At 41.4% G+C, this 17,381-nt stretch overlaps 1 protein-coding gene across 1 annotated transcript in view; it reads left to right on the top strand.

Moving 5' to 3' along the window:
• Positions 1-17,381, top strand: part of LOC150091172 (ribosome biogenesis protein WDR12 homolog) — a 257,271-nt gene that overhangs the window by 167,063 nt on the left and 72,827 nt on the right. The window contains exon 9 of the mRNA XM_090382466.1: positions 4,078-4,218. Within this exon, the coding sequence (XP_090238592.1) occupies positions 4,078-4,218 (141 nt within the window). The remainder of the gene's footprint in view (positions 1-4,077; positions 4,219-17,381) is intronic.

Raw genomic sequence — 17,381 nt, 5'->3', positions numbered from 1 at the left:
AATCAGAATAGGATGGTATACATTTACCTGCTGTGTATCTTATTTTTCCATGTGTTCTTCAACCATATATCAGTTGGTATAATTATGTCCTCCCTATACTTGATGGAAAAGAACTGATTTCAAATCCTGTCATTGATGCGAAGAATTTTTATGGGTATTTTTAATGACATAGCTGAGTTAGTCGATCATGAGTGAGGGTTGCATAGTTTTAGCCGCTAGAAACTCGGATTTTCCTTCAGCAAACAGCAAATCGACCACAGAACACGTGCAATTTACAAACATGTATATGCACAATATGGCTTAAGTTGCTGATTTGCCTAAAACCGTACAACAACCAACCAACCATCTTATTCCTAAGAATTATTTTAAAATACCAGACATTCAGCTTATTGAAATTGCTGCTAACCTTCAGAAGAGCTAGCATCTGTCAAGAGGAGAAGTCATCCTTTCGGGGTTTTTTTTTTTTTTTTTATATGAAAACCCCAAACACGAGAGGTACTAGAACCTATAGTACTTAGTACCGTGCTTGGGTTGAAGGTTGAGAAGATGAAAGAAGATATTTGTTGACATTAGACTTTAACTTCTGTAGACTGTAATTTTCAGGAAATAAATACAAAGGAAGGTTGTTCCAGAAAACGGCAGTTGAATGAATAAACGAGGAAGATAAAGTTGGTTCTGTGAGTTTGAAGTTGGACAGTAAATGGATGTTGGCTGGTGGCAGCACACGTTCGGACTGTTTTAAAAGAGAGAGCAGGAATTATGAAGCCAATTTAGAAGAACAGTTCCCATGGAAGTATCTGTAGACAAGGCATGCAGCAGAAACAGTACATCTATGAGAAAGCGAGTGGAGAGACTCTGTTAGACAGGGGTCATTAATTAACCTAACTGCCCTCTTCTGAATGGAATCTAGAAGCCTGAGAGAGGTATTGGGGACACCGCCACAGATGTGGGAACAATATTCCAAGGTAGGGCACATTTGCGATTTGTACAGAGTGAACAGCTGTTTGGAAGAAAAGTAATGGCCAGAGCGAAAGAGAAAACCAAGTTTTTGGATGCAGAGGAAGCAATATTTGTAACGTGTTTGTGCCAAGAGAGATTAGAAGTCAGGGTAATCCCCAAAAAGAGATATATCATTTTGCCCAGAAATTGGAGTGTCACCAAAGATAAGCAGAGGAGCAGAAGAATCCTTTTTGCCAGATATAAGACAAGGCTGAGTTTTAGAAGGATTGAAATCAGCTAAGATGTCTTTGCCCCAATGGAGAATTACCTGGAGATCGGCATTTAAGGAATTGTTAGCGAATATTCAAGAAGTTGAAGTTGATTGAACAGGGAAAGGTTTCTCAAAATGGAAAGTGGAATGCAATGTGCTATCATTGGTAAAGCTATGGATAGGATTTCCAGTCAATGGAAGAAGGTCATTAATATACAAGATGAAAAGAGTGGGGGGAAGAACTGAACCTTGGGGGACATCAGCATTAGTGGAAAAGTTAGAAGACAGAGAGCCATCTACCATCACCCTCAGTGAGTGATCAGAGAGAAAACTGGGTAACCAGTTACAGAAAACTTTTGGCAAACCATAAGATGGAAGCTTGTTTAGGAGACCTTTATGCCAAACATGATCGAAAGCCTTTGAGATGTCAAGAGCAACTGCTTGCTTGTGTTTCCCCGAACCTTTCCATTGAATTTGTCCATAAATGGGTAACATAAGCCAGAATATCACCAGAGGATCGACCCTGACGGAATCAATACTGGCGATCACTGATCGGGAGGAAGGTTTCTGGGTAGTTTAAGAGTTGGCAGTTAATTGATTTCTCCATTACTTTAGAAAGAGTAGAAGTAATTGCAATGGGACGATAATTGAATGGGAGGGATTTGTCACCCTTTTTAGGAACTAGCTGGATAAGAGCAAATTTCCAAGCAGAAGGAAAAACACCTTTGGAATAAAAAAGTGAAAAAAGGTGGCAAAGAAGAGGAGTAAGTTGAGGAGCACAGGTTTTGAGAACAAGCGGGGAAATACCATCAGGACCAGGAGCTTTCGTAACATCAAGATTCGTCAAAATCCTTCTGGCATCCTTTTGACGGAAGACCACAGGAGGCATTGAATGGAGCGTGTTGGGAATGGTGGGAGGTGTTTTACCAAGATTATTAATATATGAGTTGGAAGTAAAATGGGATGCTAGCAGGTCAGCTTTATTCTTGGCTGAAGTGAAAATAGAACAGTCTGGTTTTGACAGAGGTGGGAGCAAAGATGGGCAAAAGTTGCAGCCAATAGCATTGACAAGAGACCAGAATGCTCAGCTACCATTAGGGCAAGAAGCAAGTTTTCTACTCTTAGCCTGTTCAAAATCTATTTTGGACTGATTAATAACTGCTTTACAATTGTTGCGAGCTTTGGTGTAGGCAGAAAATGAATCTGAAGATTTGAAAACAAGCCAGTTATGATATGCAACGTTCTTCTCTTGAACAGCCTTAGCACATTTATTGGTAAACCAAGGTTTAGATAAAGGATGAGGTTTTAAAGTGGAGTGTGGAATAAAGGATTTCATTCCTACAAGAATAATTTCACTGACACAATCTGGCTGCCTTCGTAGCCAGATGGGCGGAAGCAGCAGTGAGTAGCACCAGCTTCTTGATTAGACTGCCGTTGAAGCCTGTGACCACCAAAAACGGAGGGTGCAGAAAGGTCAGGGAATGACCACTGCATATCCCCAGAGCAATATGGCCTTAGTTGCTAATGCTCCTAAAAACCAAAAACAACAACTGACACGATCTGAGCAAATGTTGACATCAGAAGTTTTGAAACAGTAATCCAACCAAGGAAAAGAAAAATCTCGCAGGTCATCCCATTTTGCATTCTTGTAATGCCAAACAATACGACGTTGAGAATAGTCATGAGATAAAGGCTCCATTGGAGAAGAGACAATCGCCAAGTTGTGATCTGAGGTGCCTAAAAGACCACTCACTTCGACCGTGTACTTAGAAGGGTTGTTTGTGATAAAAAGATCAGGCGTGTTGGCTGCATGGTTAGGATTGTCCAGTATTCTTGTAGGTAAATGAACAACCTGTGCAAGGTCATTAGTAATTGCAAAAGCCTCAGTATCTCTACCAGCTGGGTCGGTGTGACAAGAAAACTGAAGCCAGCTCGAATTGTGAAGATTAAAATCACCAAGGAAAATTACCTCACTGTTAGGAAAGTTGGACTGGAGAAAGTCAAGTTGCAAAGAGAGGAAGTAAAAGAGCTTCAAGTGATTAGTGGAGTTGGGAGAGCAGTAAAGACAATAGATGAATTTGGCACAATGTGGTAGAGCGATTTTAAGCCAGAGAAGATGGAAAAGTGGAGAGTTGAAATTACCAAGTCTTTGACAGGGAATATCGGAACGGATATATGCACAAGTACCACCTTTGAGGCGAAAGGAATCATACAGTGAATAATTTGGGTAACTGAGATTAGCAGTGGTTGAATCAACTGATGAAATGGATATTGTTAAGATTAGAGTTTGACATGTTCCTTGGAAAGTTTTCAATGCCCTTAGAATTGATCCAATTACTTTTACTGAAGAACGAGCAAGAAACATGCTTTCAAAAAAACTTGTCTCATAAACATGTAATACTAGAAGACTGGATTGTTGAATATTAAAGACGTAATATTTATAAATGTGGGTGGATTGTGTTGCAAATATTTATATTGATATAATTATAATTTGGATTTTTCATCAATTCAGGCTACCCCTTGGCCCATTAGATTTACTACTGTACATGAGTACTATATAAATGTGTAATGAATATATAAGGACTTAGGATGTAATACTGGTAGTGATATGATTTAGAGCTAGACTAAACTATGCAGTATTTAGATCAATCTGACTTTATTAGTAATTTTTAATTGACTTCCATTTTTTAGCACCTTTGTTATTTGTCCATTTCAGGCATATCATTGCAGATTTTTAGTTGAGTTCCATATATAAATAAAGTTGCTAACTAATATTTATTATTTTTTATTAAATTGAAAATTAATAAAAAATTTTCCATGACTAATATTAATAAAGTTTCTTTTTTTTCTTCTCCCACACTTTTTAGTTTCCCTTAATGACATTAGCTGGCCATTGTGATGCAGTACTTGGAGTGCAGTGGATAGACAGTAATGAAATTTGTTCAGCATCATTGGATAATTCTCTTCGCATATGGGATATTGAACTGGGAGGATTGAAATCACAATTGGTACATATCTCTATTTTGGCAAATAATATAATTTTGACATAGGCCCTCTACACTTGAAAAGCAACTCACATTTGTTCCTCACGTAGAGAAAATTTCAGTGAATATATGTATTTTGATGAAAAACCTAATAAGGTCACTGGGCTAAGGTAAAGAAAGCCTGCACGAGAAGCATGCAAAAGTTCAATGAAATTTACTGGTAAAAGTACCTTGCCATAACAGCATTTGTATTGTTGCTCTCTCAGTAAACAGACAGTGGGTGTTATTGGTCTGGAGTAGAAGTTGAATCCCATGTGATCTTGAAACCCTCCCGAAATTTGGGGGGGGGGGGGTAAACCTGACCTTTTTTCTTTAGAATCACTAATTGAATCACGAACAGTCATATTGGAAGTTCTGGCATCGTAAAAAATGTTCGTAATAGTTTCACAGTAAACTTTTTCGAAGTTTGCCATGCTTCTCGTGTGAGCTTCCTTCACCTTTTTTTTTTTCTTGATAAACAATTTATCTTCTAGTCCACCTGTGATTCTAAAGAAAAAAGGTCAGGTTACCTCCTCCACTTCAGGAAGGTTTCAATCTCCCATGGGATTCAATTTCTACTCCTGACCGATAACACCAATAATGAAGGCTTTCTTTACCTTCGCCGGTCACTGCTGTTAGTAAGATTAATGTTTTAAATAGAGTTGATTAAATAGATGTGGGAACCCATTATTTCTATCTCTCTCTCTCTCTCTCTCTCTCTCTCTCTCTCTCTCTCTCTCTCTCTCTCTAGTAGATATCCTAGTGTACAGGATACACTAAAATAAGAAAAACTTAAATTATTTAAGTTGTTAAAATTATGAATGAATTTTAATGTTCATTCAGTATGGCATTCACTTTCAGTCAGTATCATTAATTGGAAAAGTATAAAAATTCTTTATGATTCTGTGTTAATTTTTATATACAGCAATGGTATTCGGGATGTTCAAAGCTGGAAGACAATGAATGACTTCTAGAAAGAAGAGTCGATATTTTCTGTTGTTATGCACATGTATAAAGTGTAAATACCCAATTACTGTACAAAGACGAGATTGTTTCTCTACCAATTCAATCTATATTTCCGTCTGTTTATCCCTCGACGTGGGCACCTGTACGTGGTGAGGGGACCTCCCAGTGACGCTGCTGGACTTCCAGACTAGCATCACTGGGATCCAACACCCACAGCCCAGGTTCCAGGCTTACATCAATGGAATCCGGCGTGTTTGCCGTGCGCTGCGACCCGTGGAAATTCGGAAAGGGGGATCCTGGTGGTTGAGGGCCCCAGCTTCAATACACCACTTTGGCCCCTGCTTCGACAAGACGGGTGGTCCTGGAAGGCCCGGCTAGGATCAATCGGCTAGTAGGCTCGCCTGCGAGGGTCAACCATGTCAATGCCACGCCCCTACCCTCATGGTCCGAGGGACAGGATTCAGGCTGGCAGCGGTGCGGGTATAGTATCTGGGTAGCCCTGGCGTTCCGCTCCCGAGCGCATTTATTGCATGCTAGGTAGTGGGCGTCCCTTTGGGCTCCGTGGTGAGTGGGGAGCCCGGGCACTGAACACTTTATAAAACTTCATGAATCCTGATAAACATATTCCTTCAGGGGCCCCAACCCGGTCCCTATCTGAAAATAATGACGGAGAGGCAGATAGCATTATTGCTACAAAGAGGCAGCGAACCGAACTACCATCAGGGCCTGTCCCAAGGTTCTTAATAATGCATTCCACCAACAAAACACCGATTGGTAAAATGTCGCCCTTTTTTATACAAAAAGGGTTGGACGGGTTAGCAGGTACACCCAAGTCAGTTAAGAGGCTCCGTTCTGGGGACCTCTTGATTGAAACAAAAAATGACAGGCAGTCTGAACATCTACTCCGAGTAACATCAATCGGAGGTATACCCATAACAGTGACACCACACAGAATACTAAATTCATCGAGAGGTGTCATTTCGGAGTGGGACCTTCTCGACGTCACCGAGGAGGAAATCTGCTCCGAATTAAAACCACAGGGAGTTACTGCCGTCAAGAGAATCACTGCGCGAAGGGATGGAAAAATTGTTAAAATCAGGAGTGTTATCCTGACTTTTAACTCTCCCAAACCTCCTGATGAGATTAAAGCTGGCTACATCAACTGTCCAGTGCGTCCATATGTTCCGAACCCTTTACGGTGTTTTAAATGTCAGAAATATAGACATTCTCAAATGGCCTGCCGCATGGAGTCCATGCGCTCGATGTGGTGCAAAGGACCACGAAACAACAGCATATTCAGTTAAGAAACCCACCTGCATTAACTGTGAAGGCGAACACCCGGCCTACTCACGAGCATGCCAGAGGTGGAAAGAAGAAAAAGAAATTCAACGGCTGAAGGCAGAGCTAAACATATCGTACCAGGAGGCAAGGAAAGCAGTGAAACCTCTTAACATCAAAAAACCTACCTACGCCCAGAAGGTAGCAGGGAGGTGTTCGATTGGGACTCAGACGGACATGTCCGTCCCTCCAAAAGAATCATTTACTCCCATCGCACGTTACCTTTTAAGCTCCCAAAAACCTGCACAGAAGGACCAATCAGCTGCCACTCCTATATCGGTATCTCCTAATGCTCCACAAATAACAAAAGCAAATACAAAAGAAAAGAATAAGAAAGGTGAAATACCACCTAGTATCCAAGAAAACATGGATGTCGAGCAGAAGGAGGTACTAGAAGCCTCAGTTTTGGAGCTCTTTGCTGAGGAGGAAATGGACACTGGACAGCGTCCGTACTTCCCCAGGAAGGAGAAGGCCAGAACTGAAAAAGGTAAGCCCTCAGCACCTCGGAAGCCGCCTGATGGACCTACCAAGCCAAAATAATGGCTACATTCCTACAGTGGAACTGTCGTGGATTCTGGCAAAATACTGATGACATCAAGGCACTCCTGCAAAAGCACAAACCAGCTTGCTTTTGCATACAGGAGACTTATTTAAAGGCAAATGACGACCCCACTATGCATAACATTACCATCATTCATAAGGATAGAATTGTGGATGGTCCTGCACACGGAGGAGTCGCAATCCTCATCGGCAACCAGATCCCATTTCAGCCTTTGCAGCTTACAACTAGCATTGAGGCTGTAGCAATTCGCCTTACGGTGGGATTCTTATTAACTGTCTGCTCTCTTTATTTGCCACCTGGGACTGACATCTGCCAGAAAGACCTTGATGATCTCGTAATGCAGTTGCCTCCCCCTTTCCTACTTCTTGGGGACTTGAATGGACATAACATCCTGTGGGGTAGTGCTAGCATTAATAGAAGGGGAAGAGTCATAGAGCGTATGCTCATTGACAATGACCTCTGCCTTCTTAATGTGGGAACAAACACCTTTTTCCACATGCCTACCCGTACGTTTTCTGCCATTGATCTTTCTATCAGCTCGCCTTCTCTTCTCCCTTTGCTTACTTGGGAGGTAGAAATGAACCCGTATGGAAGTGATCACTTCCCCGTGATAACCACATTAATTACTGGGAGACCTTGTCTTCCTGTCAGGTTACCGCGGTGGAAGTTTGATCAGGCTGACTGGAGTGCCTTTCAACACCTGGCAAAGTTTGACAACTCTGCAGTCAGTCAGGAGCCTATCAATGATGCAGTTACGTACATAACAGAAAATATTGTCCATGCAGCTGCAACTGCAATTCCAAAGACATCCACGCGGTTTCCTCCCTTTCCAAAACCATGGTGGAATCCAGAATGCACAGCAGCTAAAAAGGCTCAAAACAAAGCGTAGGGGATATTTCGACGATATCCTACCACGGTCAACCTATTAGCATTTAAACGTGCACGAGCCAAAGCACGCTACATTTGCCGTCAGAGTCAAAAGGAATCGTGGATCCGTTTCACATCATCCATTACCCAGACGACCAGCACTAAGGTGGTCTCTGAAAAAATCCGGAAAATGAAGGGAAAATACACAGCACACTCCTCATCGGTCCTTGAATATAATGGATGTACTATTGCAGACTCTACTGCAATAGCCAATGCTCTTGGGGAAACATTTTGTAACATCTCTGCAACATCATCTTACTCCCCAGAGTTTCTGGTCTTAAAGCGCAACGCTGAAAAACAGGCCCTTAAATTCACATTGAAGGGCTCCCACCCATACAATGGGCCATTTAATATCCATGAGCTGAAAACAGCACTCGCCCGTACAAAGGCTACCGCTGTTGGACTAGCCAACATCCATTATGAAATGATCAAACATCTTTCACCAGAATCCATGGACCGTCTGCTCTTCCTGTACAACAGAATCTTCCTCAAAGAGCACTTTCCAGAAACCTGGCGCAAGGCAACTATTCTTGCTTTTGCTAAGCCAGGAAAGGATCCTAAATATCCAAAAAACTATCGTCCTATTGCTCTGACCAGCTGTCTGTGCAAAATATTGGAGAGAATGGTCAATGCTCGGCTCTTATGGTATTTAGAATTGAATGACCTTCTCTCCCACTTTCAGTGCGGCTTCCGAAGAAATAGGTCCACATTGGACCACTTAGTTAGACTGGAAACATCTATCCGAGATGCTTTCCTAAAAAGAGAACATTTGGTGTCCATCTTCTTTGCCATGGAAAAAGCGTACGACACAACTTGGAGATTTGGTATTTTAAAAGACCTTTACAATCTCGGTCTAAGAGGTCACCTTCCCGTTTTTATTAAAAATTTTTTATCCTGCCGTTATTTCCAAGTTCGTGTAGGATCCTCCCTTTCGCAGCCCTTTTGCCAAGAGGAGGGGCTACCACAAGGATCTGTCTTAAGTGTCACGCTTTTTGCCATTAAAATAAACTCTATTTCCGAACAACTTCCTCCAACTATAAACAGTGCACTCTACGTCGATGACTTCAGTATATTTTCTCAATCATGCAATATGAGGGTTATTGAGAGACAACTGCAACAAGCTATTGACCGTCTTAACTCCTGGGCTACGGCCAATGGTTTCAGGTTCTCACCGGAGAAGACCGTTTGCGTCCATTTTTTCCGCAAACGTAACCTCCACCCTGAGCCTGAATTACGACTTGGACAAAGCACCATTCCAGTCTTATCAGAGACGAAATTCCTGGGACTCATTTTTGACAAAAAGCTTACATTTGTCCAACATATTCGTCACCTACGCACAAAGTGCACGAGAGGGCTTAACATGCTCCGCTCTCTTTCTTCTAAATCTTGGGGTGTAGACCGATGCACTCTACTCCGCTTATACCGTGCGCTAATACGCTGAAAATTGGATTATGGGTCTCAGGTCTATTCATCTGCCAGAAATAGCGCTGTTCGTTGGCTTGACCCCGTCCATCACCAAGCCATCCGTATTGCTACTGGTGCTTTTAGAACTTTGCCCGTCCAAAGTCTGTATGCCGAAGCAAATGAACCATCTTTATCGCTTCGGCGAATGCAGTTGTCTCTGCAATATGCCTTCAAGCTGAAGTCCCTACCACACCATCCCACGTGGACATCCGTTTTTGAGCCACGATGGGAAAATCTTTATAACACACGACGTACTGCCAATCGGCCATTCGGCATTCGTGTTCAAGAGCTACTCAATAAGCTTAACATGTCGGTAGACAAGGTTGCTCAATCACCAAAGGAGCCCCTTCCACCCTGGCATGCACAAACACCAGCACGTGACTTCTCGCTCAAACTTGCGACGAAGTCTAATACTCCAGCCTCTGTCTACCTTCAGCTCTATTCACAACACCGTGCAGAACATTCTGACTTCTTGCCAGTTTACACAGACGGCTCGAAATCAGAATCGTATGTGGGATCTGCTGCTGTTTTTCCAGATAAAACCATATCAGAGCAGATACCCGTTGACTGCAGCATTTACACTGCAGAGCTGCATGCCATAGAGCTAACTCTAGATCACATAAGAAAACACCGATACCAACGGTGTATTATATATGCCGATTCAATGAGTGCACTGCAGGCTTTATCAGCGGTGTCACGCACTAATCACCCAACCCTGTCCCGAATTCAGCAGATAATATACAATCTCTATACAACTGGATTCGATATCCGCTTCTGCTGGATCCCCAGTCACATCGGGATTAGAGGAAATGATTTGGCTGACAATGCAGCCAAATCGGCAGCCCTGATGGATAATCTTGACCTGTTAGTCCCCTATACAGACTACAGGCAAGTGATCCATAGTAACCTGCATTCTGAGTGGCATGATTCGTGGCATCGCCTGGTTACTACGAACAAGCTGTGTCGAATTAAGCCTGTGAGCCATCCTTGGCAGTCCAGCTTACGCAGGGATCGCAAGGAGGAAGTGGTTCTTGCTCGGCTCCGCATAGGACACTGTCATTTAACACACTCCTTTTTGCTGAGGGCTGATGACCCTCCTATGTGTGAGCAATGCGACACCATTTTAACCGTCCAACACGTTTTATGTGATTGTTCCAGTTTTATAAATGCTCGTTTTACTGCTTTTACCCATCTGACTGAGCCGTATACACTCAGTCAGATTTTAAATGACAACGACAATGTGTCAGCAGTTTTTAAATTTTTAAAGTTGATCAATATGTATACACTCATATGAAATATACAATTTGCTTTTATCATTGTACTGATTTTATTTATTTATATGATTTTATGTATTTTTAGGCGACGTAAGATTTTTACAAGTTACCAGTCTTACCTTTTTATATTTTAACATTTTCCTGGCGCACTATAACCCTGCTGTTTTTGCTCCATAAAAATCAGATCAATCAATCAATCCGTCTGTTTACATGTATTGGGACTTCTAGCAACACTAATCATACAACCCGTATAAATGTATGAAATATGAAACTGTTGATATTTGCAAATAAAACTACTTCTGGTTAAAACCAAAAAAAATGCAGGAAACTGAGCTTAACAAATCTAATCAGTCAAGGAAAATTTCATGATTTTAAGTGCATATGGATTACTTTTGATGAAATCATGGGAAAGAAAACAGAATTATAGAAATAGAATTATATAAATATTTTCAAATTGTAAAGGATTGTAAGTAATTTTTTCATAAAAATAAAACAGAGCTATAAACATTCAGATCATTTAGATGGTATTTAGGACACAAATATGCTGAAAAGAAAATGAAAATTTTATTAGATATTTATATTGTAAGCAAGCAAAATTGAATACAGAGTTAAAATCAAATAGAACATGAATAATGCATTTTTTAAACAAACTTTAAATAACATGTTAAGCATTAATAACTGTAAATTTAATTACATATAGGGAGTCCTTCCCGCATCACATTATCTTTTTTGAAGAAATTGGGAATTTTCTGTTGAGTAAAGGTCTTGTATTGTCATTTCATTCTTAATTCTTCACTGCTTTTATTTGCATTTAATATTTCCTTTTTAATGGTTTTTTATGAATATTTCAGAATGGTTTTACAAAATGGTTGTAAAACTATTCTGAAAGAAGTACAGAATTTTGTCATTAAATTCTTGGTTATGAAATACATCCATTCTGATTAATTAAAATTGAAATACATACATAAAAAGAGAAGAAGCGTGAATTTGTGAGGCTTACTCTTTTGTATCATATCCACATCCACTTTAGTACCCCCCTCGACATGGGCACCTGTACATGGTGAGGGGACCTCCCAGTGATACTGCTAGTCTTCCCGATTAGCATCACTGGAATCCAGCGTGTTCAGCCGTGCACCGCAACCTGTGCACATTTAAATGTCTACAATAGAATTGCCGTGGCTTCCGTAGAAATAGTGATGACATCAAGGCTCTCCCGAGTAAGCATGAGCCAACTTGCTTTTGCTTACAAGAGACATATTTTAAGGCAAATGAGGATCCTTACTTGCATAACTGTTCAGTTATTCTCAAAGACAGAGCTAGGGATGGACCTGCCCACAGAGGAGTTGCCATTCTTATGGCTAACCACACCCCCTTTCAAGTTATACCATTTACCACCACCCTAGAGGCTGTCGCAGTTCATATTACAGTTGGGTTCCTCCTAACAGTTTGTCCCATCTATTTGCCACCTGGGAATGACATCCCCCAGGCAGACCTTGCTGATCTCATTAAGCAACTGCCAACCACTTTTCTATTATTAGGGGATTTCAATTTACATAAAACTCCGTGTGGTAGTTTTCACATCAATAGAGGAGGTCGAATTATCGAGTCATTGCTTGATGATAATGATCTGGCCCTTCTAAATGTGAGGTCTAATACCTTTTTTCGCATGGCTACCCGCACATGTACTGCCATTGATCTTTCCATCTGCTCTGCTTCCCTCCTGCTTGTGTGTACGTGGGAGGTTGAAGGAAACTTTGATGGCAGAGATCATTTCCTCATGCTATCCACCATTTTCAGTGGGAGACAGGGCCACCTGTCTAGGATGCCACAGTGGAAGATCGATCATGCAGACTGGGATCCCTTTAGACATTTGGCCATGTTTAATACCACCACAGTCAGGCAGGAGCCAATTAACGAGACAGTAAAACACATCACAGAAAGTATCGTCCAAGCAGTGGCAGTTGCAATTCCAAGGACATCGACCCGTTTTCCACCTTTTCCAAAACCATGGTGAAATGAAGAATGCACAGCAGCTAGGAAGGCTCAAAACAAAGCATGGGGAATATTTTTTCGGCACCCCGCCAGAGATAATTTAATAGCCTTCAAACGTGCCTGTGCCACCAAAGCACATTACATCAGACGTCATAGACAAAAGGAAACTTGTATCCAATAGGCATCTTCACTCTCACAGGTTGCCAATCCCATAGCCATCTGGGACAAATTTTGCACAATGAAGGGCAAATACACATCACACCGTTCATTGATCCTTGAACATAATGGATGTACAATTGCAGACTTATCTGCAATCACAAACAGTCTTGTGGAGACATGCTAAACTGTCTTCAGAAAAATCCAAAACCCCAGAGTTCCTGGCTCTCAAACAAAGATAAGAAAAACAGCAACTGAGGCTAACTTCAAATGACAGTGAGGAATACAATCAGCCTTTTACACAGTGGGAGCTGAAAGCGGTGCTCTCCCCATCCAAGGCAAGTGCCGTTGGGCCAGATGACGTCCATTATGAGTTGACTAAATATCTTTCATCAGAATCCATTGATCTCTTGCTCTGTCTCCATAATAGAACCTATGCTGAAGAGCATTTTTCGGACTCGTGGCATACGGCAACCGTCATTGCCTTTCCAAAACCAGGAAAGGATCAAAAAATTACCGTTCTATTGCTCTGACCAGCTGCTTGTTCAAAGTCCTGGAAAGGATGGCCAACGCTCTCCTTATGTGGTATTTAGAAGCTAATGACATCCTTTCCAGGACACAGTGTGGCTTCCGAAGGAACAGGTCAACACTCAACCATTTAATCCAACTGGAAACATCTACACGTGATGCTTTCCAGAAACATAGCACCAAATGTCAGTTTTCTTTGATATGGAAAAAGCGTATGACACAGCTTGGAGATACGGAATCTTAATCTTAATACGGAATATATATATAACTTTGGCCTTAGGGGACATTTCCATCTTTATTAAAAACTTCCTCTCTAACCGGTCTTTCCAAGTTTGTGTAGGATCCGCCCTCTCAGCCAATTTGCCAAGAAGAGGGAGTTCCACAAGGATCAGTTCTAAGTGCCATCGAAGTAAACTCTGTTACTGAACAACTTCCTCCATCTGCAAAGACAATTGTAGCATGCCATTAACCACATCAAATCTTGGACAATGGCTAACAGTTTCGGGTTCTCTCCACAGAAGACCGTCTGCATACACTTTTGATGCAAAAGGAATCATCACCCTGAACCAGAACTCAAGCTATCATTCCAGTAGCACCCAACACAAAGTTCTTTGGGCTCATATTTAATATGAAGTTGACATTTCTGCCACATATCCATCAACTACGGACAAAGTGCACAAGGGGATTGAGCCTCCTGTGCGCGATCCCCTCCAATAATTGGGGAGCAGACCGCTGCACCTTACTCCACCTGTATCGTGCACTTGTCCATTCCAAATTAGATTACAGATCCCAAGTGTACGCATCAGCAAGAAACAGCACACTATGATGGCTAGAACCAGTTCATCATCAAGCCATCCGCATTGCTACCGGAGCTTTTAGAGCATCACCTGACCAGAATTTATATCCCGAAGCAGACGAACTGCCTCTGTCCCAGCGGCGAAAGCAGTTTTCTCTAAAATATACTTTTAAATTGAAATCCCTGCCAGAAGTTGTCACAGACATTCTCTCAGATATGCCAGAGAAGCTATATATTATGGGCTTGCTGCCCTTGCACCATAAAACCCATAAACAAACAAACAAACAAGCTGTAATTGCTACCTGGGAGTCTAAAACACTTATGGAACTGATATTCGAGTCAAGTGGACCCAATTTTGGCAAAGTCCGGATGGTCTGTGACTGCCAAATCCTCTGCTTGCACCTTCACGATGGTGGGACTGTTAGTAATCCTGGGTATAACCATGCACAAGCACACTATGCGTGACCACCCAGGTGTGAACCAACATAAGCAGGGATCGAGGTGTGGCTCCCACACCACATGGAGGAATGCCACCCCTCTGTGTTACCAGGCAATACTAGGTGGTAGATGACTCTCATCAACCGGTGCAATACCACCACTTTACTTATTGGAGGCTTGAAGTGGTGGAGCCCATGTTTAGTCTCCAGAACTGAATTCCGGTCAACCCTTCCCCACCTCTTCCATCATGCAGTATGACTGATGACTTTTGAGGTTATCATGAACATCATGGTGAAATCCAATCTTCCTTACATTTCGAGGGTACAGGTCTAAAACGATGTTTGCAGACTAGCCAATAGTTAGTAAAACACCGGACCAAACCTGTTAGTAACTCTCAAGGAGGCTTCCGGATCAGCTGATGTATAATCTTGCTACCTCTACTCTGCCAGATAGTGACTAGAGGGAGTCAGAGTAGTGTGTCTGGGGGGAGCATTGTCAAGGATCTGGGCATATTCTTACCATGTGTACGCCATATCCAAAAATTTCATTACTTCATACAGCATGTCCCCCCCCACTTTTTCTTATTATTGAATACACCATGAATTGTCAAGCTAATAGAGTTAGCTTATCTGCAAAAAGATCTAAACCTCCCAAACACTTCCTAGTCCATTTCACAAATATGTGGTCTCAGTTCTAATCTCAATGATTTACTTTTTCTGACAGAATCTGAGTTATTGTTTAATTCAACTACTGCTCATCTCAGTTGCCCAAATTATTCGCTGTATGATTCTTTCACCTCAAAGGTGGTACTTGTGCATATGTCCGTTCCGATATTCCCTTTCAGAGACTTGGTAATTTCGAATCTCCTCTTTTCAATCTTCTCTAGCTTAAAATCTCTCTACCTCATTCTGTCGTCTTTACCGTTCTCCCAACTCCACTAATGACTTGGATATCTTTGACTTCCTCTCTTTGTAACTTGACTTTCTCCAGTCCAACTTTCTTAACAATGAGGTAATTTTCCTTGGCGATTTTAATGTTCACAACTCCAGCTGGCTTCCGTTTTCTAGTCACACCTACCCAGCTGGTCGAGGTGCTGAAACTTTTTCAATTACTAATGACCTTGCACAGATTGTTCATTTACCCACAAGAATACTGGACAATCCTAATCATTCAGCCAACATGCTTGATCTTTTTCTCACAAACAACTCTTCTAAGTACACGGTCGAAGTGAGAGGTCCTTTAGGCACTTCAGATCACAACTTGGTGATTGTCTCTTTTTCAATGGAGCCTTTATCCCATGGCTATTCCCAACCTCGTGCTGTTTAGCATTACAAGAATGCAAAATGGGATGACCTGTGAGATTTCTTTTCTTCTTTTCCTTGGTTGGATTACTGTTTCAAAACTTCTGATGTCAACGTTTGCTCAGATCGTGTCAGTGAAATTATTCTTGTAGGAATGGAATCCTTTATTCCACAATCCACTTTAAAATCTCGTCCTTTATCTAAACCTGGGTTTTCCAATAAATTTGCTAAGGCTGTTCAGGAGAATGTTGAATATTGTAATTAGCTAGTTTCCAATTGTTTAGTTTTAATTTCAGCCTACCTTTGGTAGGCTGAAATTAAATACCAAAGCTCGCAACAATTGTAAAGCAGTTATTAATCATTCCAAACTAGATTTTGAACACGCTAAGAGTAGAAAACTTACTTCTTGCCCTAATGGAAGCCGAGCATTCTGGTCTCTTGCCAAAGCTATTGGCCACAGCTTTTGCCCATCTGTGCTCCCATCTCTCTCAAAGCCAGATGGTTCTATTGTCACTTCAGCTAAGGATAAAGCTGACCTGCAAGCATCCCATTTTTCTTCCAACTCATGTATTATTGATCTTGGTAAAACACCTCCCACCATTCAATGCCTCCTGTGTTCTTCCATCAAGAGGAAGTCAGTAGGATTTTGACGAATCTTGATGCAAAGAAAGCTCCTGGTCCTGATGGTATTTCTTCACTTGTTCTCAAAACCTGTGCTCCTGAAATTACTTTTGTTCTTTGCTACCTTTTTTCACTTTCTTATTCCAAAGATAAACAACAGTAATTTCAATGTTAGTCCCTTACACACACTACAGGCAGCCAATACACTCTGCATTACTCTCCCAATGGCAACAGCCTTCCATGAATAGGTCACAAACAAGCTATATCAGATAAAGCCTGTTATCCAACATTGGTCGTTGAGTCTGCACAGGAACCATAAAGAGGATGTTGCTCTAGCTCGTCTATGCATAGGACATAGTCATCTTATGCATGTATTCTTGAGGAGGGCAGATGACTCTCCTGTGTATGAGGATTGTGATACATTTTTAACCATTCATCATATTTTAACCAAATGTCCATGATATAGACAGCAACGTTTTCTGTATTTTAATGTTTTTACCTAGATGACTGAGCCTTATACACTCAGTTAGATTTTATATGACAATCACAATCTATCTGCTTTTTTTTTTTTTTTTATAGGCCTTATACACTCAGATTTTATCTGACAATGACAATGTGTCTCAACTGTTTTTAGGTTTTTAAATTACCGTGACGTAAGTCATTATGTTGCTGCAGTTTTCAGTGTTGTCTTGTATGGGACATGGTTTTGGCACATTATAGCTCTAGTTGCTGATGCGTCATTAAAACCAAAACAAACAAACTTTTGTACCATGATTCATGAAGAA

Source organism: Mastigoproctus giganteus, chromosome 1, assembly GCF_048544385.1.
Source record: "Mastigoproctus giganteus isolate SK-2022 chromosome 1, ASM4854438v1, whole genome shotgun sequence".
Classification (NCBI taxonomy): Eukaryota; Metazoa; Arthropoda; class Arachnida; order Uropygi; family Thelyphonidae; genus Mastigoproctus; species Mastigoproctus giganteus.
This window is presented reverse-complemented; position numbering and strand designations above follow the sequence as displayed.